At 44.0% G+C, this 22,468-nt stretch overlaps 1 protein-coding gene across 1 annotated transcript; it reads left to right on the top strand.

Annotated features, from left to right (window-relative positions):
- LOC121081760 lies at positions 1-2,301 on the top strand. Its single transcript, XM_040580994.1, has 3 exons — positions 1-1,077; positions 1,415-1,643; positions 1,859-2,301. The coding sequence occupies exons 1-3, from the start codon at positions 1-3 to the stop codon at positions 2,005-2,007; spliced, it is 1,455 nt and encodes a 484-aa protein (XP_040436928.1). The 3' UTR covers positions 2,008-2,301.
- Positions 2,302-22,468: the final 20,167 nt, after the last annotated feature.

Genomic DNA, 22,468 nt, shown 5'->3' with positions numbered 1-22,468 from the left:
ATGCGCCATCTCAAAACACAGGTGACGCTCGCCAAAAACAAGTGCGAAGGCAAATCGCTGCGGGAGCACCACAAGGCTCTTCAGGAGCATGTGGCCATCCCGTCAGTGAAGACGGAGGATCAGAAAGCCCAGCACAGCAGGACAGGCAGTCATGCAAGCGCAGCGGCTCGTGTCCCCAAGAAGAGCTGGGCAAGGGCAGCAAGGCCACGGAACAGGCCAGGGTCCCTGCCAAAGGAAAAAGACTGGGGAGAAGACGGAGGCAATGAGCTGCCCCAAGAAGAGGGCATCACCGTTCACAGCATCTGGGTCAACCCCTCATTCGTGGAGCTCTTCCAGGACCCCCACGCTGGTCCCCAGGATGGGCCCTGCTGGCTGAGCAGTGTAGGCAGAGGGGCAGCAGAAGACAGAGCTAGAGACCTGCAGAGCATGTCCCCTGTCCCAGAGGAACCCGTGGATGCTGAGCCAGCAGCTGTTTCCCTGGCAACCGCTCCTGAGGAAGAGGGGCACTGCGCGCACCTAACTCGCATAGCAAAAGAGGTGGCAAAGGCACAGGAATCTCCTCTCCTCAGTGAGCAGCCCACAGCAGCCCAGGCAGAGAGCCAGGCGGCTGCCCCACACAGCCCCGCAGCCTGCGCCGCACCTCTGCAGGACACAGACCAGTGTAAAATGAGTGGGGTCCTGAACGAGGCTGTGGCTGCGATCCAGGGACTCGGTCAGCAACTGGCAGAACACTGGGACCCAGCACAAAACGTGCATGTGGTGATGGCACCAACACCACCTTCGGCGACTCAGGACAGCGAGTCTTCCTTGCCTGGAAAGCCTCCAGGAGAGCCCAGCGCAGCCTCTCTCGTGCAAGAGGAATGTGAGGATGGAGAACACGTGGCTTCTGCCATGTCTGGACACCATCGAGGAGAGGCCAGCACAGCCATTTTCTCCCCAGCAGCGCACGAGGAAGATCTGGCTTCATTGCTGCCTCAGATCTCTCTGGATGATGCTGCCATACCCCACCTTGACCGAGCAGGGGAAGATACAAGAGGTGACATGGATTCTACCTTGTCTGCAGAGTCTTGGCACCAGGTGAGCCAGGGGCGCGTGACCAGCACTGAGCACCACGAGCTACTGCAGGCAGGTGCAGTGTCCAGGCCATGTGCAGCAGGGAGATGGCTGGTGCTGTCCGTGTCAGCCCGCTGACATCCCCTCCATCCCCTGCCTGTGCTCTTGCTCTCCACGTGCAGGTGGCTTCCCAGCACAGAGGTGACGCACAGCCCTCCTCTGGCTGCAGGGACCATAAACGTAACCCACCCGACACGGCACTGCGTAGTCTGCCACTAAAGCACGTCCCTAAGCCCCTGTGTTTCCCCCGGTAGCCGATAACGGATGCTTAGATCTCCTTTGGCTGTTAATGTTTTTATAGGAGCAGCCAGGGCACTCAGCCCTAGAGGAGGACAAGCAGGAAGACGACAGTGGCAAAGAGCTGTGCCAAGGGGAAGACATGGCCATCCAGAGCCTTATGGCCACCCCCTCATTCCTGGAGCTGTTCCAGGACCCCCGTGCTGGTTTCCAGGAGGGGCAGCCAGCCCCTGAGCAGAGCGATAACACGTGGCCCTGCTCCAAGCCCAGGGATGAGCCCGAGGACGAGCCAGGTACATCCCCGCGTGTAGCGCTGGCCCGGCAAGGGAAGGCTTAGCCCAGCCGTCCCGGCAATGTGCACCCAGGCCAAAGCAGAAGGACTGCGTGCATGGGGGCTGGCCGTTCCCTGGCCACCACTCCCTGGGGAGAGCTCTCGGTGGCGGGGAGCAGGCAGGATCTTGCCCGGTACCTGCCCAGCCCCCTGCCTACACTTGTCTTCCTTCCACAGGCATGGCTGCCCTCCCGCATGCCCCAGCTCGACGGCGACGGCCCTCCCTCTTCCGCAAGACACTCGGGGCTCTGCGCAAGGCTTTCTGCTCTACTCGCATCAGGGCACGGCAAGAGCAGCAGCGCCGTGCTGGCAAAGGGGTCCCCTGAGATGGCAGCTGGCCATCGGGATCCTGTGCGGTACCCAGAGGGTGTGGCACAGGGAGGCACGCGAGGCATGGGCGCATGGACGGCGCCCAACACGTTCAGCTGCCATGAGGACGTTGTGCGGCCAGACTCTGCTCCACCCTGGACACGTTCTGAGAGCAATAAAAGCTGAGCACGTTCCCCCAGTGGCTGTCTGTGCCTGGTCCATCCTGGGAGAAAGACGTGTGCAGGCAAGGCCCATGCCGGCAGGCAGAGCTGGAGAGCCCCTGTGCTCCTTCTTCTCCATGCCAAGCAGCGCCCACGCCTTGGGCCTCTGCCCGTGCCTCTGGTGCTCCAGCTGCTGACCAGCTGGGGCCTCTGCTGCCCTTGCTCCCAGGGCCTGTTATTTGAGTCATTGAGTTATTGAGAACATAATATTCAAAATTGTATGTTCCTTTATCATTAGCAGTGCATTACAAAGCCACAGAAATTGTGATTTTTTTTTTTAACGCTTATCAGTGCTTCTGGAATTGTTGGGAAGCACTCAACTATTCTGGCTCGGCACCATCATTTCAGTATGTATTTTCTCTCATGTTCATATAGTATTCTTTTGCTTCTAGCTTCAGCCCTAGAAAAAGTGAATTAATTTCGGTCTCCCCGGAGCCAACTGAGAGGCTTTCTTAGCTAACCAACCTTCCAACCAGTAAAGACAAGTGACTCCTCCTAAAGAATTACAAGTAAGGTTTCAACTTAACACGCCCATTCCAAGATATTACAGTAGAAACCCTCTTGTATCACCCACACTCGCACAGCCCTTAACATTCAAGAAGTGGCACTGTCGTCTTTGTCATGCATGCATTCAAGTTTTGGAGCTATCGAATAATAATGCAAATGATAGAAATCACAGAGGAGGGGGAAGGAAATGGGAAGGCTATTAATAGCTTTCTTCCAGGTTCCAGAGCATTTCATTCCATTAGTTTCAGAAGGACTTGAAAATCTAGTGCTTTAAAAAAAGGCAATAAAATATTTAGTGGTGATTGAAAGCTTGTCTGCCTCTATATGGGCACATAGATAGATTCCTAATCTGTTCCTAAACTCAGTCTTTTTGAAGTAGAACATACACCTTTTGTAAATTTATGCAAAGAAAAAATGCCTTATAGGAAAAAATAAGAAAGTAAGAACACATAAAATCATTTTGATTATATTTCTGGCCGTGCTGTGGACTGAATGCATGAGCTATTGTAAAGTCTATAAAATCAATTTTCAAACCTTTGGCATGAGGATACACAGCACCAGTTGAAGACAACAAAAGTTACGTTTAAAAATTCTGAATCCTTGGCTTTTTTTACTCTTAAGAGCTGACACGGTTCAGCAATGTCATAGGAAAGCTTTAAAGTAAACCAATCATAAGTTGCAAAGAAATATGCAGCCCAGATTATGTTACATCACTACTAATTTAATCACAAAATTAATTACCGCAACAAGTGAAATAAACATCATCTCAGAAGTATTGATGAGGGAAGAAAGGAATAAAGGTATTAAAATAATCATTGTGCTTCGGTGACTATACTTGTCTAGTGCTTGGATACTACAAGAGTATTTTGGAAAACTATTGTTTACCCACTTTTCCTTCCACCACGTTGCATTCTTCCAAGAATAACACACACGGATCTGGCTACACTTACCCTGTATCATTGGCATAGGGGTCCGGGAGGAGCCCTGACAGCAAATGCATTCAGTGAATTCTAAACTCAGCATCGGAACAGCACATGCTGCTTATCTCACGTTGATGCCAGTATCTAGAAGAGGGGGAAATGAAGGGCAAAAATACTGGCTTTTTACAAGACACTTCTCTGACATCAAGGTGTACATTCGGAGTCAGCGGGAACAAAGCTAGTCCTGAGCAGTGATGAGAGAGAAAAAAGAAACGGTGGGAGAAAGTAAGAAAGCACAGGACGACTTTTGGACATAAGCTAATTGCAGAAGTTAAATAGGTTAAAACTCCTGGTTTATTATCACAAAAATAGTACTGTACACCATTGGGGGTGTGTGGGTGTGTGTAAAAGAAATCACTCAGTAAGCCTGCCGAGCACAAGCTGCAACAACTGTAAATACCAACTCTAAGTAAATATTGGTTTCATAATAATTGTTGGTACTAAGTTGGCAGCGTTCAGAAGTTTGTTAACCCATGGCAGGCACAGCCTGGCTGACAGCACGACAACCTGAAATGTCAGAAGCCAGTGTGCTACATAGTCCTGCAATTATACCTCCCAGTGGTTTCCTCATTTCCATAAATTGATGCAATTCCTCTGCGTTCAGTTTGAGTTCTAAAGAAATTCTGAAGTGAAAATTTGAAAATTTCTTTAATCCTCTCCACAGCTGAAACAATGGATTTGCTCACCACCCTCCTTTTTTGGTTGTCATTATCACCCTGTATGCTAGACAGTTGCCGATAGTTATGGAATTACTTCTCCTTGTTTATGTAACTCCTACTTGGGTCATTCATTCAGCTCAGCTTCAGCTGTCTCATTAATGTAATTTCTGATGAGCCTTCTTCATGTGAACGTGTTCTACTGATGGCCACTCAAGCAGAATATAAAAATAAAATTAGTCTTACTTCATATGTATTTATATAAATTCATTTATTACTAAACTTCAAAGAGTTCTATTCTCAGCATTAGGGACTGCTGACTTTAATTAATTAAGGTTGATTCATTAATTGTTTACTAGTGTCTCTTTCTTCCCTGAATCCAGGGACTGAAAAGGCCATCCATGTAAACAGTAACCTTGCATAACCATCCTGATCAAAATGACACCCTTAAAATGTAAGGAATATGGTCTCTATTTACTCTGTGCTGCTAGTTCTGCAAGGATGATCTCAAAGAAGAAGCTTCCAGAGAGAAAGTCAGACTTCCAGACCTCCCTGATCACTCTACCACTTGCAGAGGGGCTGAAAGGAAGTTTCCTTCAGACGTCTGAGTCAATTGTCACATTATCAAAGGCAAGATGTATGTCTCGTTCCCACTTTTCCACCCAAAAATGTTCACTTTCTTGTTTTCCTTCATCCAAAACCAAGAGTGTTGTGGAACAGAATGTACAACATCAGCTGTTCTTGGACTGAAAGCGTAAATCAGAAAAGCTGCTCTAAAGTTAATCTGAATTCAATTGATAAATATTTTAACAAAAGTATTTTTGACTTGAAGTAAAAAGGGAACATTTCAAATACTGATTATTGCAGTCTCTACAAAAGAAGGTTTGAGACACCATAATATTTTACATTAGGACATTCTTTTAAAATCATGTCTTTCATTCATAACAGAACTTTTTTGAAAACTTTGAAAAGGAAATTGAAAGGAAAAAATAGTTACATTGAGTAGTTAAAAGTATTTTAAAGAATGAGTTGACACTACACATCTCGGTTCAGGTGTAAGGACGGAACTGTTCTGGCTAATCCTGAAACTATCTTTTTCCTTCCATTATTTTTCAATTCTGCCATCAAACTGAACGCATTCCTTTCTTCCTCTTCTACTGCATTGTGCTGTTCCGCTTTTCCAAACTGCAGCAGGGGGAGCTACCAAGAGAATATCTATTTGAGTAAGCTGTTAGACAAAGGAAGGAAGGCAGCAAGAAACAAAGAAGTAATCACTCTCCTGACATCGGTGGCCCCCAAAATGAAATAATAGCATGGACACAACAGAAGTACATTCCGTTATACCTGCCTGGGGATTTCTGATACTTATTTCAAATCAACGTTTTTTAAAGTTATTAATTATATCCCTCTCAGATAACGATGGGAACGTCACACCTAAACAAAACTTTTAAATCTGCCTTGACTCTGTTGTATCTAAACATGGGAGCAGATGCCCTTTATTTCATTCATCAGATGTTTCTGGTCAGGAAGCAAGTGGTTCCACCACATTTCTCATGGAGATCTCCTGTACAGAAAGGTTTCAAGAGGCTTGGTCTATCTTCAATGCACTGAAATGACTGGGCACACATGGGAGAGCCGATTTGCACACGTACGCATTCAGAAATTATTTTCAGAAAGAGTAACAGAATATTTGAAAGGAAACCTGGGCATTGGCAGCATTGCTCATGAGGAATCACACCTCTAGAAGGATTTGTTAAGAGTCATCCAGAATGACGTTCAAGACGCCAGCTAATTAGAACCCACTGATGAGCCATCATACCAAGAGCAAAACAAGTAAAGGACTGCCTGAAAGAAGCAATGGAGCGGTTAGTGGTCCTGACACACAACAAAGCTTCCACGCGTCAGGGCCGCTGAAGAACAGCAAACGTTACTGCTCACTGTAGCTGTAACCTTTGTGTGACTCCAAGAAACCCATGGCTACTGGTTCACAATAACGCTTAAGCATGGCAAAAGAACTTATCGACACCAATGTGATGTAGATAAGCAGACACTTCTTTATTGACGGCCGGGTGCGTGAGCGAGTCCTCTCACGATCAACGCACGCCAGGTCTCAAAATTAGACACCATATATAGAACTTATTCATACATATTCATTAAGTATTCAGGCACAACCATGATATTTCCCATAAATCATTAACATGTTCTCCTCCTATATCCGATTCTGCGCAGTAGAGCTTAGAAAGGTCTAGAAATGGGTCTGGGGTACGATTTGGGTAGGTGGTGTATGAGTCGGTGGTCGCGATCTTCCCCCTGCCGGAATTACCTTTTACTAAAGTTCACGATTTCTTGGCAGGCATCTACAAGCTGTTCCAGTCGACTCTCCCCAGTTCCCATTAATCTCGTATTCTGACATTTCAATACACCTCTGCATACAGAAGACTGGTCAAATACAAAGGAACCTTTCAGCCCTAGAGTTATTACCTATGTTTTAACAAGAGTTCCAGACCCTTCTTCTAGCCTTGATACAGGACGTACAAAAGATCTCATAGCAGCTTTTACTGTGCAACTATAAGTTTCATTAAAAATATTTCTTATCCTTCTATTTTTCAATTTGATAAAATGATTTTATAAAATCAATTAATCAATCAAATAAAGTCAATCAATCTTAACTTATTAACAAATCGATAACATTTCCCCCCTTTGAAAGTGTTGAAAATCCACATTATTCACATATCTTTTTGTTTCAACATATTTTGGTGATGGATCATGTCTTGATAAAATAGTTGGTACTTCTCTCATAATCATACGATTGACTGCAATTCTATTGGTAAACTGTTTCTTGAAACATGCGTATACTAGCATGCTCATCAAAAAGACAATTAATAACAGAAACAAAGTTTTAATTATAGATTGTATCCAAGAGCTCAAATTCCATCCCAGTTTGTTAAAAATTTTCCCAAGCCAATCTTCTGACATATCCTTTTGAATTGTTTCAGTTTCTTTTTCAATTTTTCCCAATAGGTCTAGATCATGTTCCACATCCTGAGTGACATTTGGAATGTGGATACAACAGTGGTCCAGTTTATCCTTGAGATATCCACACACTCCATGTTCTTTAAGTAGGAGCGTATCTAGTGCCATTCTATTTGTAAAGTCATTCTGGAGGTCGCCTGTAATTATATATTCAATTCCTTAAACCCCTTTTTAGTAACGTTTGCTAATTTTTCCACTTGACCAGTTAACTGATAGAGCCATGCTCTGTTTCTATATGAAGCTATAGGATTTAAAAGTGATTCAAGTGCCCAACCAGTTTTCACTCCTATAAATGGTTCATTCCAAATATCATCATTTATCTCAGATCTCTTTATTCGATTCAATTCTAAATTCTCTAAGGATCCTTTAAATGGTGATTTCTTTCAAATTGGACACAATGTTGGCATGCCTAAAGTAATTTGTTTCACCTTACCATCTAATGGTAAATGTGTGGTCCAGGTTCCATCACTTAATGCCCAAACTAAATGTCTTGGACTTCAAATAGTAGTTTTACTACAACTAAGCAAAGTTCCTTTCCTAACTGTAAAAGTGCTGGTTAAATTGAGAGTGTTCTTAAGACCTCGACAAAAACAACCATATTTTAAAACAGCAGCCAAAGGAGGGATTCTTTGAATTATTAAGTCTACATTGTTACAATCATACACTTTTTCACGTTTCCACCATGGCACTATTTTATTCTCTTTTTCTCCTAGTGAAGTTGATCTGTCATTGACCCAGGGTAATACTGAAAAAACTTTTCCATCCCAGGTAAAACACCAAGAAGTTCTTGCCATATACTGAAAACGAGAAAATATGGACATAGACCATATAAAGTCCCATTGTTCTACTAATTGGGTACCTTGGCCAGTTTCGTTACACTTCCATTCCACGACACTTTTGCTCACATTGATTTTAAATTGTTCATCATAAGAACACCACCCCACAGTCTTAAATCTCCCTATTTTGGTAAAAACATGATTTAACAATTTTTCACAATCCGCCAGACTACCTGGAGTTTTCCACTGTTTTCTAGTGACTTTCACTTGCTCATACCATTCAGTCACCGGCCTCTGTTCACAACAATTGGTTTCATTTTTATGTTCCAGTTTAGTCAAATTCATAGTTAAAATTCCCCATGGAATAGATTCACCTACTGCCCTCGGTATTGGCAAACAAGCAGTGATCTGCGTGACATTTTATAAATTGGCAAATTCTTTAATCAATCCTACCATCAAATTTTCCTCAGCCATTTGTTTAAAAAATGTCAATCACTTGTTCTGTTTCTATTTGTCTTTTGTTCCTCTCCACCAAGCCAGCCCATGATCTCACCAACATTACCCACCAAAAGAAAATCCAAAAACCAATCATAACCTGATATGAAAAATTAGACATGTTCCAAAGTCAATTTTAAAGTCTCTGGGTCACGTTTCACAATCTTCCACGGAGTAGATGCTTTCTTCACGGTGCTTTCTTCACTCGAGTATAATGTATCCAAGCATCTGATTCTGCAATTTTGATAGCTGTAAAAGTGGTTCGCAGTATCTGGAAGGGTCCTCTCCAGTGCTCCTGCAAAGGTTTGGAGGTCCAAGTCTTCACATAGACATAGTCTCCCGGCTGGAAATCATGCACTGAATTTTCCAGGGATATAGGTCTATTCCAAATTACTACACTCCAAATCACAGCCAAAGTTTTCCTTAGAAAAAGCAAATAGTTATACACATCTTGTTTTCCTTTTACATGTATGTTTAGATTTGGTTCTAGAGACTCATATGGTTTTCCATATAATAATTCATAAGGACTGACTGAGGTTCCACTCTTTGGCTGTACCCTGATTCATAATAATGCCAATGGAAGTGCCCGAGGCCACTTTAGACTGGTTTCTTGACAAATTTTACTTATTTGTCGTTTCAAAGTTTGATTCATCCTCTCCACTTTTCCACTAAATGGTGGTCTCCAAGACGCATGCAAATCCCAATTAATACCCAATACTTTGCTAACACTTTGGACTACTTCAGCAACAAAGTGTGGACCTCTGTCAGAGGAAATTCCAATAGGAACTCCAAATCTCGGAATTATTTCTTGTAATAACCACTTCACAACCTCTTTTTGCTTGTGTGGTGCGACAGGGCAGGGCTTCTGGCCATCCTGTAAAAGTATCAACCCCTACCAGGATGTACCGGTACCCATTTTGTCTAGGTAACTCTGAAAAATCTACTTGCCAATAATCTCCAGGTTCTGTACCAGATTTCAGCCTACCCATTTGAACCTGGATCACTGGATTATTTTTCAAATATACTTCACACTTTGCAGTTACCATTTTAGCTATTCCCAACATCTTATCTGATATTACTTGCTTTCGTAAAAATGTTACTAAGGCTTCTGCCCCCCAATGACATTCTTGGTGTCTCGTTTGAATTAGCTCTCTCATCACAAGAGCTGGAATTACTACCTGTCCGTTAGGAGTTATCCACCATCCAGCTAAGTTTTTCTTAGCATTTAATAACTGACCCAATTTGTCATCTTCCTCTGAATATCTCTGTTTTTCCCTAGGAAGGGTTACTGTTTTAGAAGGAATTATTGCCATCTGCAATGCTTGTTTCTTTGCTACCTTTTTTTCTTTTTTCTTTTTTTTTTTTTTTCTGTTCTATCAGCTAAATTATTCCCAGCTATTATTTTTGTATTCCCAATCTGGTGTGCCTTACAGTGCATGATTGCTACTTGATCTGGCTTTTGAACTGCTTGTAATAATCGTAAGATTTGTTTGATCCTTGAGAGGACAATAACCCCCTCTCTTTCCACAAAGCTCCATGGACATGCACTACCCCAAAGGCATATTTCGAATCAGTCCAGATATTTACTCTCTTGCCTTTGCTTAATTCTAAGGCTCGAATTAAAGCGATGAGTTCTGCCTTTTGGGCTGATGAGGTACTCGCCAATGCTCCTGCTTCTATAACTGTAGTCTCTGTTGTTACCGCATATCCGGCGTATCGGACTCCTTGTTCCATAAAGCTGCTTCCGTCAGTATACAGTTCCCAATCTGGTCTCTCCAATGGCACATCCTTCAGATCTTCACGACTGGAATAAACATACTTGATGGTAGCCAAGCAGTCATGTTCCAGTCGTCCTTCTTCCTGTATGGAACTTAAAAACACTGCAGGATTTACCAGGTTAGTTGTCTTTAGAATCACATCATCCTGTTCAGTCAATACCACCTGGTATTTCATCATTCGGCTGGGGGACAGCCAATGTCCCCCCTTCTGTTCTAGGACAGTTATCACCATGTGTGGGACATAGACTGTTATTGTTCTTCCCACAGTCAATTTCCGAGCTTCTTGTATGAGCATCACTGTTGCGGCCACTGCTCGAAGGCAGTTTGGCCACCCTCTACTCACTGTGTCCAGTTGTTTAGAGAAGTATCCGACTGGTCGCTTCCAGCTTCCTGTCCTCTGGGTTAACACGCCCAGTGCCAGGTGTTGTCTTTCATGTACAAACAGCTGGAAATCTTTGGTTAGATCCGGCAGTCCCAAGGCAGGTGCAGACATTAAGGCACGTTTCAACTCTACAAAAGCCTTTTCTTGTTGTGGGTCCCATACGAAGGGAGAGTTCTTTTGGGCCTCGTACAGCGGCTTAGCTATTAGCCCATAGCTCATGATCCAAAGGGACAACACCCAGTCATTCCCAAAAATGCTCTGAGTTCATGAATATTTCTCGGCTCAGGTATACCACAAATAGCTTCTTTGCGATCTTTTCCTAATTGTCGTTGTCCTTTTAAAATCTCAAAGCCGAGGTATATCACAGTCTGGCAGGCTACTTGGGCTTTCTTCCTGGATACCTTGTACCCATTTAGTCCCAGGAAATTCAAAAGGTCAACAGTCACCTGTATACAAATAAATCTTTCTTCTGTAGCAATCAATATGTCATCCACATATTGTAATAATAAATGTCCAGGTCTTGGTTTGTCCTGTTTCCAGATTTCAAATTCCTTTGCTAAATGATTTCCAAAAATAGTTGGACTGTTTTTAAATCCTTGGGGTAATCTAGTCCATGTCAGCTGCATCTTTCGCCCGGTTTGAGGATTTTCCCATTCAAAAGCAAACAGTTTTCTGGTTTCCTTTTCCAAAGGTATACAAAAGAAAGCAGCTTTTAAATCAAGCACTGTAAACCACTGATAAGTCTCCCTCAATGCTGTTAACAGTGTATAAGGGTTTGCTACTACAGGATAAATATCCTTAACTATTTGATTTACTGCTCTCAAGTCTTGTTCCGGTCTATATTCACCCGAAGATTTTCTGACTGGTAAAATAGGAGTATTATACTCAGATTCACATTCTTCCAAAATTTTATACTCCAAAAATTTATCAATCAATTTCTTCAATTCCTGTCTCACTTCCGGTTTGATTGGATATTGTTTAATTCTCACTGGTCCTGCGCCTTCCTTCAAATCTATTTTAACCGGTTCTGCTAGTTTCGATTTGCCAGGAATATCTGTCTCCCATACAGTAGGGATCACTGCCAAATCCACCTCCGGTGGAATTTCTTGTTCCTTTACCTTTTCTTGTATTATCAAAACTTCTCCCGTTTTTGACTCGGGTATCTTCAAAAAGAATTCTCCTTCATCAAAAACAATTTGTGCATTTAATTTAGATAACAAATCTCTTCCTAAAAAGGGTATCGGGCATTCTGGTACATACAAAAATTCATGTGTAATTATCTTATTTCCAAATTTCAAATCCAGGGGTTGCAGGAATGGCCTGGTTTTGTTCCAGTTTTTCCTTTACAGGTATTTAATAAAAAAATGTCGCTCCTGTATCCACTCCCAACCTCACAATTTAAACAACATTTTTTTCCACTTTCTTATTATCAGAAGTTATAGCCATTACCAAATTATCTCTAATAGTTAGTTTACATTCATCCTGCCAATCCTTTCTTTGTCTTAAGTAAAAAAACAAATCCACACCTGGCATTTTATTCCATTTCCCTTCTCTTTTACAATACAGCATTAACTGCAAAATAGTGTTATAATTCAGTGTCCCATTCGTGGGCCACTTTTCCTGATCATCCAATATATACAAAGGCCACCAATTATTACAATACTCAATCATCTGGCTCTTTTGCAGATCATCCTGTAAATTTCCCCAATGTGCCAATAAACATCCCAACAAAGAATTTTTCGGGATTTTGTCATTTGCAGCAAGATTACCCATGCTTTTACTTTTAAACAACCGAGTTAACTTAGTTGCCGTGGTGTAATTACTCACAGTACAATACACAATCATTCAACTCTGTCACTCCGATCCGCGGATCCACACTCCACACTCGCTTTCGTTCTCAATTACACGTCTCACCCTTACAGCCACACTCACACTTTCCCACAGTTACTTTAAACAAACATATAACACAGTATTATACCTCTTAATTTTCTTCTTAATACACAAACTCACAAAACAACAAAGAACACCAAAAACTTCTAACTTCTTGTTAGAGGCACAGCCTTAGAGAACACTATAGCATATAGTTTCTCTTGTCTACACTTTTGTCCAACCCTGCAATAGCTTTCGCTTATGTCTTACGGGCAGACGCCTAGGCTTCCACTTCCACAAGGATCCTTTTAGTCCAACCCTGCAATAGCTTTCGCTTATGTCTTACGGGCAGACTCCTAGTCCTACCCTGCGCAGCTCTTTCACCGTGTCTGACAGGCAGACTTACTCAGTGGGACTCCAACCCACCGGTGGGACTCCATCCCACTCTTTCCCATACACTTATTATAGTGGGACTCCTGCCCACTTCCTCTAGTGCACTTACTTACTACAATTAAAAAAAGAAGTGTCTTACCCAAAAATCCAGGGAACATCGCGAAGAGCCTTACGGATCGGGGATCGATGGGTATCCCCGAGAAATCCTCGGTGCCGGCTGGAACCGATCAGGTCCCCGACTCCTCCGGTCTCCTTCAGCGAGGTCCCATCTGGGTCGCCAAAACTGTTACCGCAATCTCGGAATGAAGAACTTATCGACACCAATGTGATGTAGATAAGCAGACACTTCTTTATTGACGGCCGGGTGCGTGAGCGAGTCCTCTCACGATCAACGCACGCCGGGTCTCAAAATTAGACACCATATATAGAACTTATTCATACATATTCATTAAGTATTCAGGCACAACCATGATATTTCCTGTAAATCATTAACATGTTCTCCTCCTATATCCGATTCTGCGCAGTAGAGCTTAGAAAGGTCTAGAAATGGGTCTGGGGTACGATTTGGGTAGGTGGTGTACGAGTCGGTGGTCGCGATCTCCCCCTGCCGGAATTACCTTTTACTAAAGTTCACGATTTCTTGGCAGGCATCTACAAGCTGTTCCAGTCGACTCTCCCCAGTTCCCATTAATCTCGTATTCTGACATTTCAATACACCTCTGCATACAGAAGACTGGTTAAATACAAAGGAACCTTTCAGCCCTAGACTTATTACCTAAGTTTTAACAATAGTTCCAGACCCTTCTTCTAGCCTTGATACAGGACGTACAAAAGATCTCATAGCAGCTTTTACTGTGCAACTATAAGTTTCATTAAAAATATTTCTTATCCTTCTATTTTTCAATTTGATAAAATGATTTTATAAAATCAATTAATCAAATAAAGTCAATCAATCTTAACTTATTAACAAATCGATAACAGTATATCTTCAATGCACTGAAATGACTGGGCACACATGGGAGAGCCGATTTGCACACGTACGCATTCAGAAATTATTTTCAGAAAGAGTAACGGAATATTTGAAAGGAAACCTGGGCATTGGCAGCATTGCTTATGAGGAATCACACCTCTAGAAGGATTTGTTAAGAGTCATCCAGAATGACGTTCAAGACGCCAGCTAATTAGAACCCACTGATGAGCCATCATACCAAGAGCAAAACAAGTAAAGGACTGCCTGAAAGAAGCAATGGAGCGGTTAGTGGTCCTGACACACAACAAAGCTTCCACGCGTCAGGGCCGCTGAAGAACAGCAAACGTTACTGCTCACTGTAGCTGTAACCTTTGTGTGACTCCAAGAAACCCATGGCTACTGGTTCACAATAACGCTTAAGCCAGGCAAAAGAGACTGTGAAACCAAATTCTGAGGCTTGCACTTAACGTAAAAATGAGCAAAGGAAAGACAGGTTTTATGTAAGAGAATAAAAAAAAGACGAAAAGTTTGTCAATGATCTAAGGCTGAGGACCAATCTTACTGTTTCCCAAGGCTGAGATGAGCGTAGCATACTAGGTTGCAACTGCAATCCAAAAGTAAAAACCCAGAAAGAAATTACTGAAAAAAACACTATAAGCTATCAACAAACCATTAGGAAGCTGCTAAGTCAAGTCACCCAGTCCCAACTGTAACTTACATGGGATAGATTACGATCTGCCACAACAGAGAATTCAAAATGACACAAGAAAAACACCTAGACAGAAAATATGTGAAGCCCAGAAGTCAAAGTCAATACAAACAGCACATGGAACTGCACACGCTGTGACAGTGCCAAGAAAAGGAATGCTTTTCTGTACTGTGCAGGCAATCCAATCACCTTGTGCTTTACAAACATTATTCCCTCTATTCTCTCATGTCTGTCTCGGTGTTGTCGACAGTCCTACACAAAAACATACCTTACCTATTTCATCAGCCTCCATCATTTTACGGTAAATATGCTTTAGTTTTCTTTTGAATTGCATCTTTTCCAGGAATTTCTACTCACTCAATCCCCCACAAGTGGGTAATTTTTCATATTACGTTCACCTCGATGGTTGTAACTGCACAAGGACCAATAGCCTATCAGTCAACTACAGAAATGAAAATTTTATTCTGTTTAAGGTTAAACCTAAGCAACCAAGGTCTATTGTATAATTGGTCATTATCATGCCCATTGTCGCAGCGCTCTCCAGACTTATCAAGCTGCAACAATGTCTTTTACCATTTCATACCAACACACTCTCCGTGCCAGCCCCTCTGCTGCCTTCTCCTCGTCTCTCCTCATCCAGGGCGTCTGTTCGCTCTCCTCTTGCTTTTTTCCTCTCTCCCTTGGCTGCTCTTTCTTCCTTGGCTCTCAACCACTTCACAGAAACAGCCACAGCTGCACTTTACCTACATCGGCCAACCCACCGCCCCTGAAGCCAGCCCACAGTTGTATATTACCAATGCTAATTAACCCAGCTTCATTCCTCTACAGCCCATCACCTTTATAACAATACCATTTTATAACCCATGTGAGATCTATTTCAGAAGTGAGCCCTCAGCTCCAGTGTACACTCAGAAACATTGACTAAAGTCATGGAAATCAACAACTTGACAGAGCAGGCAGAAATACACAATTTGAAAAATATTGTGCTACAGGTTGAAAACATGGAAACTTCCATGCAAGTTTTAAGGAAAAAACCCATCAACTATGTTGTACAGATGTCAGACAAAAAGGTGACCTAAAGCTTGGAGAGTGGGAGGGTGGGATACAGGTGGGTACAACACATCACTGCAACTGCATGGTTTTGGGGTATGAAAAATCCCTTTTTTTTGCAGCTCTGCACAAATACTGTATCAACTTCACTCCATGAGAGGTGCAGATATCAAAGTAAAACATTTTTACCAAACGTTTGTTTAAATGAAAACATTGTTTTAAAAAAACCTCTACCAGTCTGTAATTTTTCAAGATGTTTGCTCCCATGATAAAACAACCTTGCAATCTCAGGGGACAAGGCAAAATGTCCTAAAACCCATACCATTCTTCTACCCAAGTCTACCGAACAGGGCGTACATTTCTGTGAAGTCTGCAAGATTAAGTATCCCTCGCCCCCAACCCCAAAACAGCTTTGATTTGCAAGAACACTTAAGCTAATACAAAGTTCCCTTTCCCCTTAGCTCCTTTACTTTTTTAAGAAAATGGACTGCTTTTCCATCAGCTTTTATGCCACTGTCAGCGTATTAAAACAAACGGTATCCTCTGAAAGTAACAAGGTCATCAGTGGGAGAGAAGTAAAATTAGAGATGACAACCCCTCTCCTTGGCCCCCACTGCAACTTTCATTGCAATATCCTGGTGCAAGTATCATGTTCTATTGTGTTACTTTAGTTTCTGAATATATACGCTAAGGAAAATTGAAATAATAGGCAGCATAATTTTATATCAATCAGTCTAGGTCTGTTAAAAAAACCAGAACTCCAAAACCACAAAAGCACACCATAATTTCATATAAATACAGTTCACGTAAAGTCATCCTCAAAACCCATCCGTAATTAGAATTCTCCAAAGCAGTCTAATGTCTTCCTCTATGGTATATTTCTAGTGACAAACTAAAGAGGTACCGTATAAGAGACTCTTTGAAAGTAAGAGAGAGGGAGACGTAAATAAACCATACTTCCTACACGCCAGAATCAAAAATTAATGTATGTTTTCTCTGCCTGTATTCAGTTTTCATGCCTTACCACTCCCAGGTGTCCTAAATTTTAAGTTATAGAAAACACTATTTCCCCCACTTTTCCTGCTACTACTCAGTTCTTGCGCTAGTCCAGCAGCTCTTATGTTAGTAAAAGCAATTAAGACTGTCGGTTTCCAGGTTGAGATCTTTTACTCCTACTACTTCCCTTCCCAAAGTCCATATGCAAATCACAGATATAACTAACTCTATTTGAAAGGTTGACTTCTAAAACAAAACTGAGAAAAACCCGGAAAATTTTCTTTTGAGTACTAAGATCTTAGGAAGGAACAAGTTAATGCTGTTTTTCTAGACTTCGTGAAACAATTCAGTAAACCACTAAAATCTCAACACTCAACACTCCGAGGCAAGTCCCTGGGCCACACAAAGCACGGTGGGTTTAGCAGGGAGCAACACAAGAGCCCTGGTTCTAAACACACTGTGTGGTACACAAAAGCTTGTCATGTAGGCAGTGTGATACGTGTGGGACACCAGTGGTGTTTCATACCTAGCGCTACAAACAACATTATTGATACGGAGAAATAGTGTGAAATGGGGACAACGGACATCGATCGTGATTGTATATGTCTGCTCAAGGAATGTGGGTATGGTGACTGGTCATGGGTGCGGTGTCTGGTCACATAGGCACGCAGCCTTGAGGAGACACCTACCCTTCTCCCTCTAACAAAGGGGCTATTTATAAAAAGGATGAGAAAAGGATGAGAGACATTCCAATGTTACCTAGAGGGAGGGAGTGCCAAGGCTTCTTGCTGGAGAAGATCAGATGGTCACAAGGACATGAATGCCCTACAAACCTGCAAGACCACCACAGTCCAGGCAAAGGACTGATAAGCCAATTAACATAGGAAGCGGAGAGTCAGCGGGGTTTAGGTAACGAATAAGTATAGGTGTTAATTGAATATTCATTTGTTTTATTGTATAAATGTGAGAGGGTTCGTCACTTCGGGCATGCACGCTTGTGGAGGAGCGATCCCCCGTGCATCTGCGCGCAATAAACATACCTCCTTTATAACTTGCGAGTTATAGAGTCTAATTCCGTACGTCATTACCACCCAAGGTTCGTGCCAGACGTTCTCCATAAAGGAGGACAGAGAAAGGCGTGGCTATATTGCTCACAGAACGCTAGAATCATTTCAGCTAGCAGGCACCCTGGAAGGTCTCCCATGCCTCCTCCTGTTCTAAACAGCCACAGTGAAGGAAAGGCTCCACGGAAGGAAAATCCTTTTCTCGTCACAGCTAGGGGTGCCACCGAGGCACTTCCTGGGTCCCAGTGTCACAGAAAGAAGTCTGAAGCACTCTCCTCCAGAACTGATTCTCTTCTAAGAACAACCAAAGGTCAGGGAAATGCACAAGTGGAAAGACGCCTGAGACAAAGACATAAATGCACATACACGTAACAGTTTACTACGAGGTTTGCTTCTTCAGGCAGCAATGTTCAAGTATCCTCATCAGTCTTCCTCCCCATCTTTATCCCATCTTCCCTACTTCTGTTTCAAACGTCTGTAAAAACCTATTTCAGTTTATTCTGAGAGGTTTGTTGCGCACCTCATTTCGTTCGTAGCATGGTCCTGCTGCCCTGCTAATATGTCAAAATGTCAAGAACCAACTCAGACAGAGCCCCCAAACATCTGGCCAACAGCTAAACCACCTAAGGTCTGGCTTTTCTCACCAAAACAGCTACTCTCAGGACCAGGTCTTAAAAACGGAGGGCTTTAAAAACAAGTGGCCCATGTAGGTGCTCCTACGCCCCCCTGCCATGGGCAGGTTCCTCGTGAGACCAAGGTGCTGCGCGGTGGTGCAGTGCAAGCATTAGTTAAACCAGACCAAGTTTACGATGCAGAGGAAACGGTCAAAGTCCTCGGTTTGAATGGCAGAGAGGCACCTGGAAGTCAGCTAGAGGCAAGTCCCAGCCAGAGTGCCGGCTTGCTGCCAGCACCAGCCCAGGGCTCTCCCGAGCAAGTGCCAGGACACCCTGAGGACAGAGGTTGACTCCAATAACAGGCCCTGGGAGCAAGGGCAGCAGAGGCCCCAGCTGGTCAGCCCTTCATTTCCCCCTCTTCTAGATACTGATGACGTGCGGAAAGCAGACTCCACAATCTGTAAGATTGTAAAGTAGGTATGTTTATTCAGCGCTGGGCAGCACGGGGGAGTAGTCCCGCCAAAACCGTGCGCGCCTGATACGAAAACTTGCTCTGTTTTTATAAGACAACTCATTACATATTCATAATATGATGTAATACGCCTAGACATATGCATTACCTATCCCCGCTTTGTATTACAATTAGTTCTGCAAGTCATTTCCATCTCTCTCTCCCGACTGAGTTTGCGCAGTGTCCCCTGGTGGTGGTCGTCAGGGGTCCTGAGGATGAAGGCAGGTGAGTCTTCCTCGTGACCCCCACATCTGGCGCAGGCTCAGTAACGTCCTGCTCTTTGTCCAAACCGCAGAACCAGCTTTGGCTTGTTCTTGCAAGGTTGTAATCTTTCTTTGGACTTATATGGTCATAAAGCTGGACTTCTATGGTCATGAAGCCCTTTACTCCCGTACACCTTATCACAGTACTCAAGCAAACCGTGTAAGATTTGGCAAACAGCTTAAATTTTGCAACTTTTACCCTAAACAGCTAAACAGACTATTACAATTGTTAAACTCTACCCTATCTCTTACCCCCCCCCTCTCTCACTGACATCAACATGAGATAAGCAGCACGTGCTGTTCCGATGCTGAGTTTAGAATTCACTGAATGCATTTGCTGTCAGGGCTCCTCCCGGACCCCTATGCCAATGATACAGGGTAAGTGTAGCCAGATCCGTGTGTGTTATTCTTGGAAGAATGCAACGTGGTGGAAGGAAAAGTGGGTAAACAATAGTTTTCCAAAATACTCTTGTAGTATCCAAGCACTAGACAAGTATAGTCACCGAAGCACAATGATTATTTTAATACCTTTATTCCTTTCTTCCCTCATCAATACTTCTGAGATGATGTTTATTTCACTTGTTGCGGTAATTAATTTTGTGACTAAATTAGTAGTAATATAACATAATCTGGGCTGCATATTTCTTTGCAACTTATGATTGGTTTACTTTAAAGCTTTCCTATGACATTGCTGAACCGTGTCAGCTCTTAAGAGTAAAAAAGCCAAGGATTCAGAATTTTTAAACGTAACTTTTGTTGTCTTCAACTGGTGCTGTGTATCCTCATGCCAAAGGTTTGAAAATTGATTTTATAGACTTTACAATAGCTCATGCATTCAGTCCACAGCACGGCCAGAAATATAATCAAAATGATTTTATGTGTTCTTACTTTCTTTTTTTTTTCTATAAGGCATTTTTTCTTTGCATAAATTTACAAAAGGTGTATGTTCTACTTCAAAAAGACTGAGTTTAGGAACAGATTAGGAATCTATCTATGTGCCCATATAGAGGTAGACAAGTTTTCAATCACCACTAAATATTTTATTGCCTTTTTTTAAAGCACTAGATTTTCAAAAGTCCTGCTGAAACTAATGGAATGAAATGCTCTGGAACCTGGAAGAAAGCTATTAATAGCCTTCCCATTTCCTTCCCCCTCCTCTGTGATTTCTATCATTTGCATTATTATTCGATAGCTCCAAAACTTGAATGCATGCATGACAAAGACGACAGTGCCACTTCTTGAATGTTAAGGGCTGTGCGAGTGTGGGTGATACAAGAGGGTTTCTACTGTAATATCTTGGAATGGGCGTGTTAAGTTGAAACCTTACTTGTAATTCTTTACGAGGAGTCACTTGTCTTTACTGGTTGGAAGGTTGGTTAGCTAAGAAAGCCTCTCAGTTGGCTCCGGGGAGACCGAAATTAATTCACTTTTTCTAGGGCTGAAGCTAGAAGCAAAAGAATACTATATGAACATGAGAGAAAATACATACTGAAATGATGGTGCCGAGCCAGAATAGTTGAGTGCTTCCCAACAATTCCAGAAGCACTGATAAGCGTTAAAAAAAAAAATATCACAATTTCTGTGGCTTTGTAATGCACTGCTAATGATAAAGGAACATACCATTTTGAATATTATGTTCTCAATAACTCAATGACTCAAATAACAGGCCCTGGGAGCAAGGGCAGCAGAGGCCCCAGTTATCGGCTACCGGGGGAAACACAGGGGCTTAGGGACATGCTTTAGTGGTAGACTACGCAGTGCCGTGTGTCGGGTTGGTTAGGTTTATGGTCCCTGCAGCCAGAGGAGGGCTGTGCGTCACCTCTGTGCTGGGAAGCCACCTGCACGTGGAGAGCAAGAGCACAGGCAGGGGATGGAGGGGATGTCAGCGGGCTGACACGGACAGCACCAGCCATCTCCCTGCTGCACATGGCCTGGACACTGCACCTGCCTGCAGTAGCTCGTGGTGCTCAGTGCTGGTCACGCGCCCCTGGCTCACCTGGTGCCAAGACTCTGCAGACAAGGTAGAATCCATGTCACCTCTTGTATCTTCCCCTGCTCGGTCAAGGTGGGGTGCGGCAGCATCATCCAGAGAGATCTGAGGCAGCAATGAAGCCAGATCTTCCTCGTGCGCTGCTGGGGAGAAAATGGCTGTGCTGGCCTCTCCGCGATGGTCTCCAGACATGGCAGAAGCCACGTGTTCTCCATCCTCACATTCCTCTTGCACGAGAGAGGCTGCGCTGGGCTCTCCTGGAGGCTTTCCAGGCAAGGAAGACTCGCTGTCCTGAGTCGCCGAAGGTGGTGTTGGTGCCATCACCACATGCACGTTTTGTGCTGGGTCCCAGTGTTCTGCCAGTTGCAGACCGAGTCCCTGGATCGCAGCCACAGCCTCGTTCAGGACCCCACTCATTTTACACTGGTCTGTGTCCTGCAGAGGTGCGGCGCAGGCTGCGGGGCTGTGTGGGGCAGCCGCCTGGCTCTCTGCCTGGGCTGCTGTGGGCTGCTCACTGAGGAGAGGAGATTCCTGTGCCTTTGCCACCTCTTTTGCTATGCGAGTTAGGTGCGCGCAGTGCCCCTCTTCCTCAGGAGCGGTTGCCAGGGAAACAGCTGCTGGCTCAACTTCCACGGGTTCCTCTGGGACAGGGGACATGCTCTGCAGGTCTCTAGCTGCGTCTGCTGCTGCCCCTCTGCCTACACTGCTCAGCCAGCAGGGCCCATCCTGGGGACCAGCGTGGGGGTCCTGGAAGAGCCGCACGAATGAGGGCTTGACCCAGATGCTGTGAACGGTGATGCCCTCTTCTTGGGGCAGCTCATTGCCTCCGTCTTCTCCCCAGTCTTTTTCCTTTGGCAGGGACCCTGGCCTGTTCCGTGGCCTTGCTGCCCTTGCCCAGCTCTTCTTGGGGACACGAGCCGCTGCGCTTGCATGACTGCCTGTCCTGCTGTGCTGGGCTTTCTGATCCTCCGTCTTCACTGACGGGATGGCCACATGCTCCTGAAGAGCCTTGTGGTGCTCCCGCAGCGATTTGCCTTTGCACTTGTTTTTGGTGAGCGTCACCTGTGTTTTCAGATCGCGCTCTTCCGCTTGTCCCTGCTGCCCTGAAGCCACATCCCGCCTGCCCAGGGAAGCTGGCACAGAAACCCTGCCAGCAGCACCAGTGCTTTTACGTGCCTGAGGATCAGGCACGTGCTGACCTGCAGGGGCCTTGCCACTGTG

The sequence above is a fragment of the Falco naumanni genome (assembly GCF_017639655.2).
Source record: "Falco naumanni isolate bFalNau1 chromosome 3 unlocalized genomic scaffold, bFalNau1.pat SUPER_3_unloc_1, whole genome shotgun sequence".
NCBI lineage: Eukaryota > Metazoa > Chordata > Aves > Falconiformes > Falconidae > Falco > Falco naumanni.
The sequence above is the reverse complement of the archived record's forward strand: the minus strand, read 5'-3'. Positions and strand labels throughout refer to the sequence as shown.

Excerpts from the sequence above, each read along its gene's own strand:
- LOC121081760 (XM_040580994.1), top strand. The coding sequence starts at position 1 with ATGCGCCATCTCAAAACACAGGTGACGCTCGCCAAAAACAAGTGCGAA. Across the intron at positions 1,078-1,414 it reads CTGCAGAGTCTTGGCACCAG|GAGCAGCCAGGGCACTCAGC; the intron begins GTGAGCCAGGGG and ends ATGTTTTTATAG. Across the intron at positions 1,644-1,858 it reads TGAGCCCGAGGACGAGCCAG|GCATGGCTGCCCTCCCGCAT; the intron begins GTACATCCCCGC and ends TTCCTTCCACAG.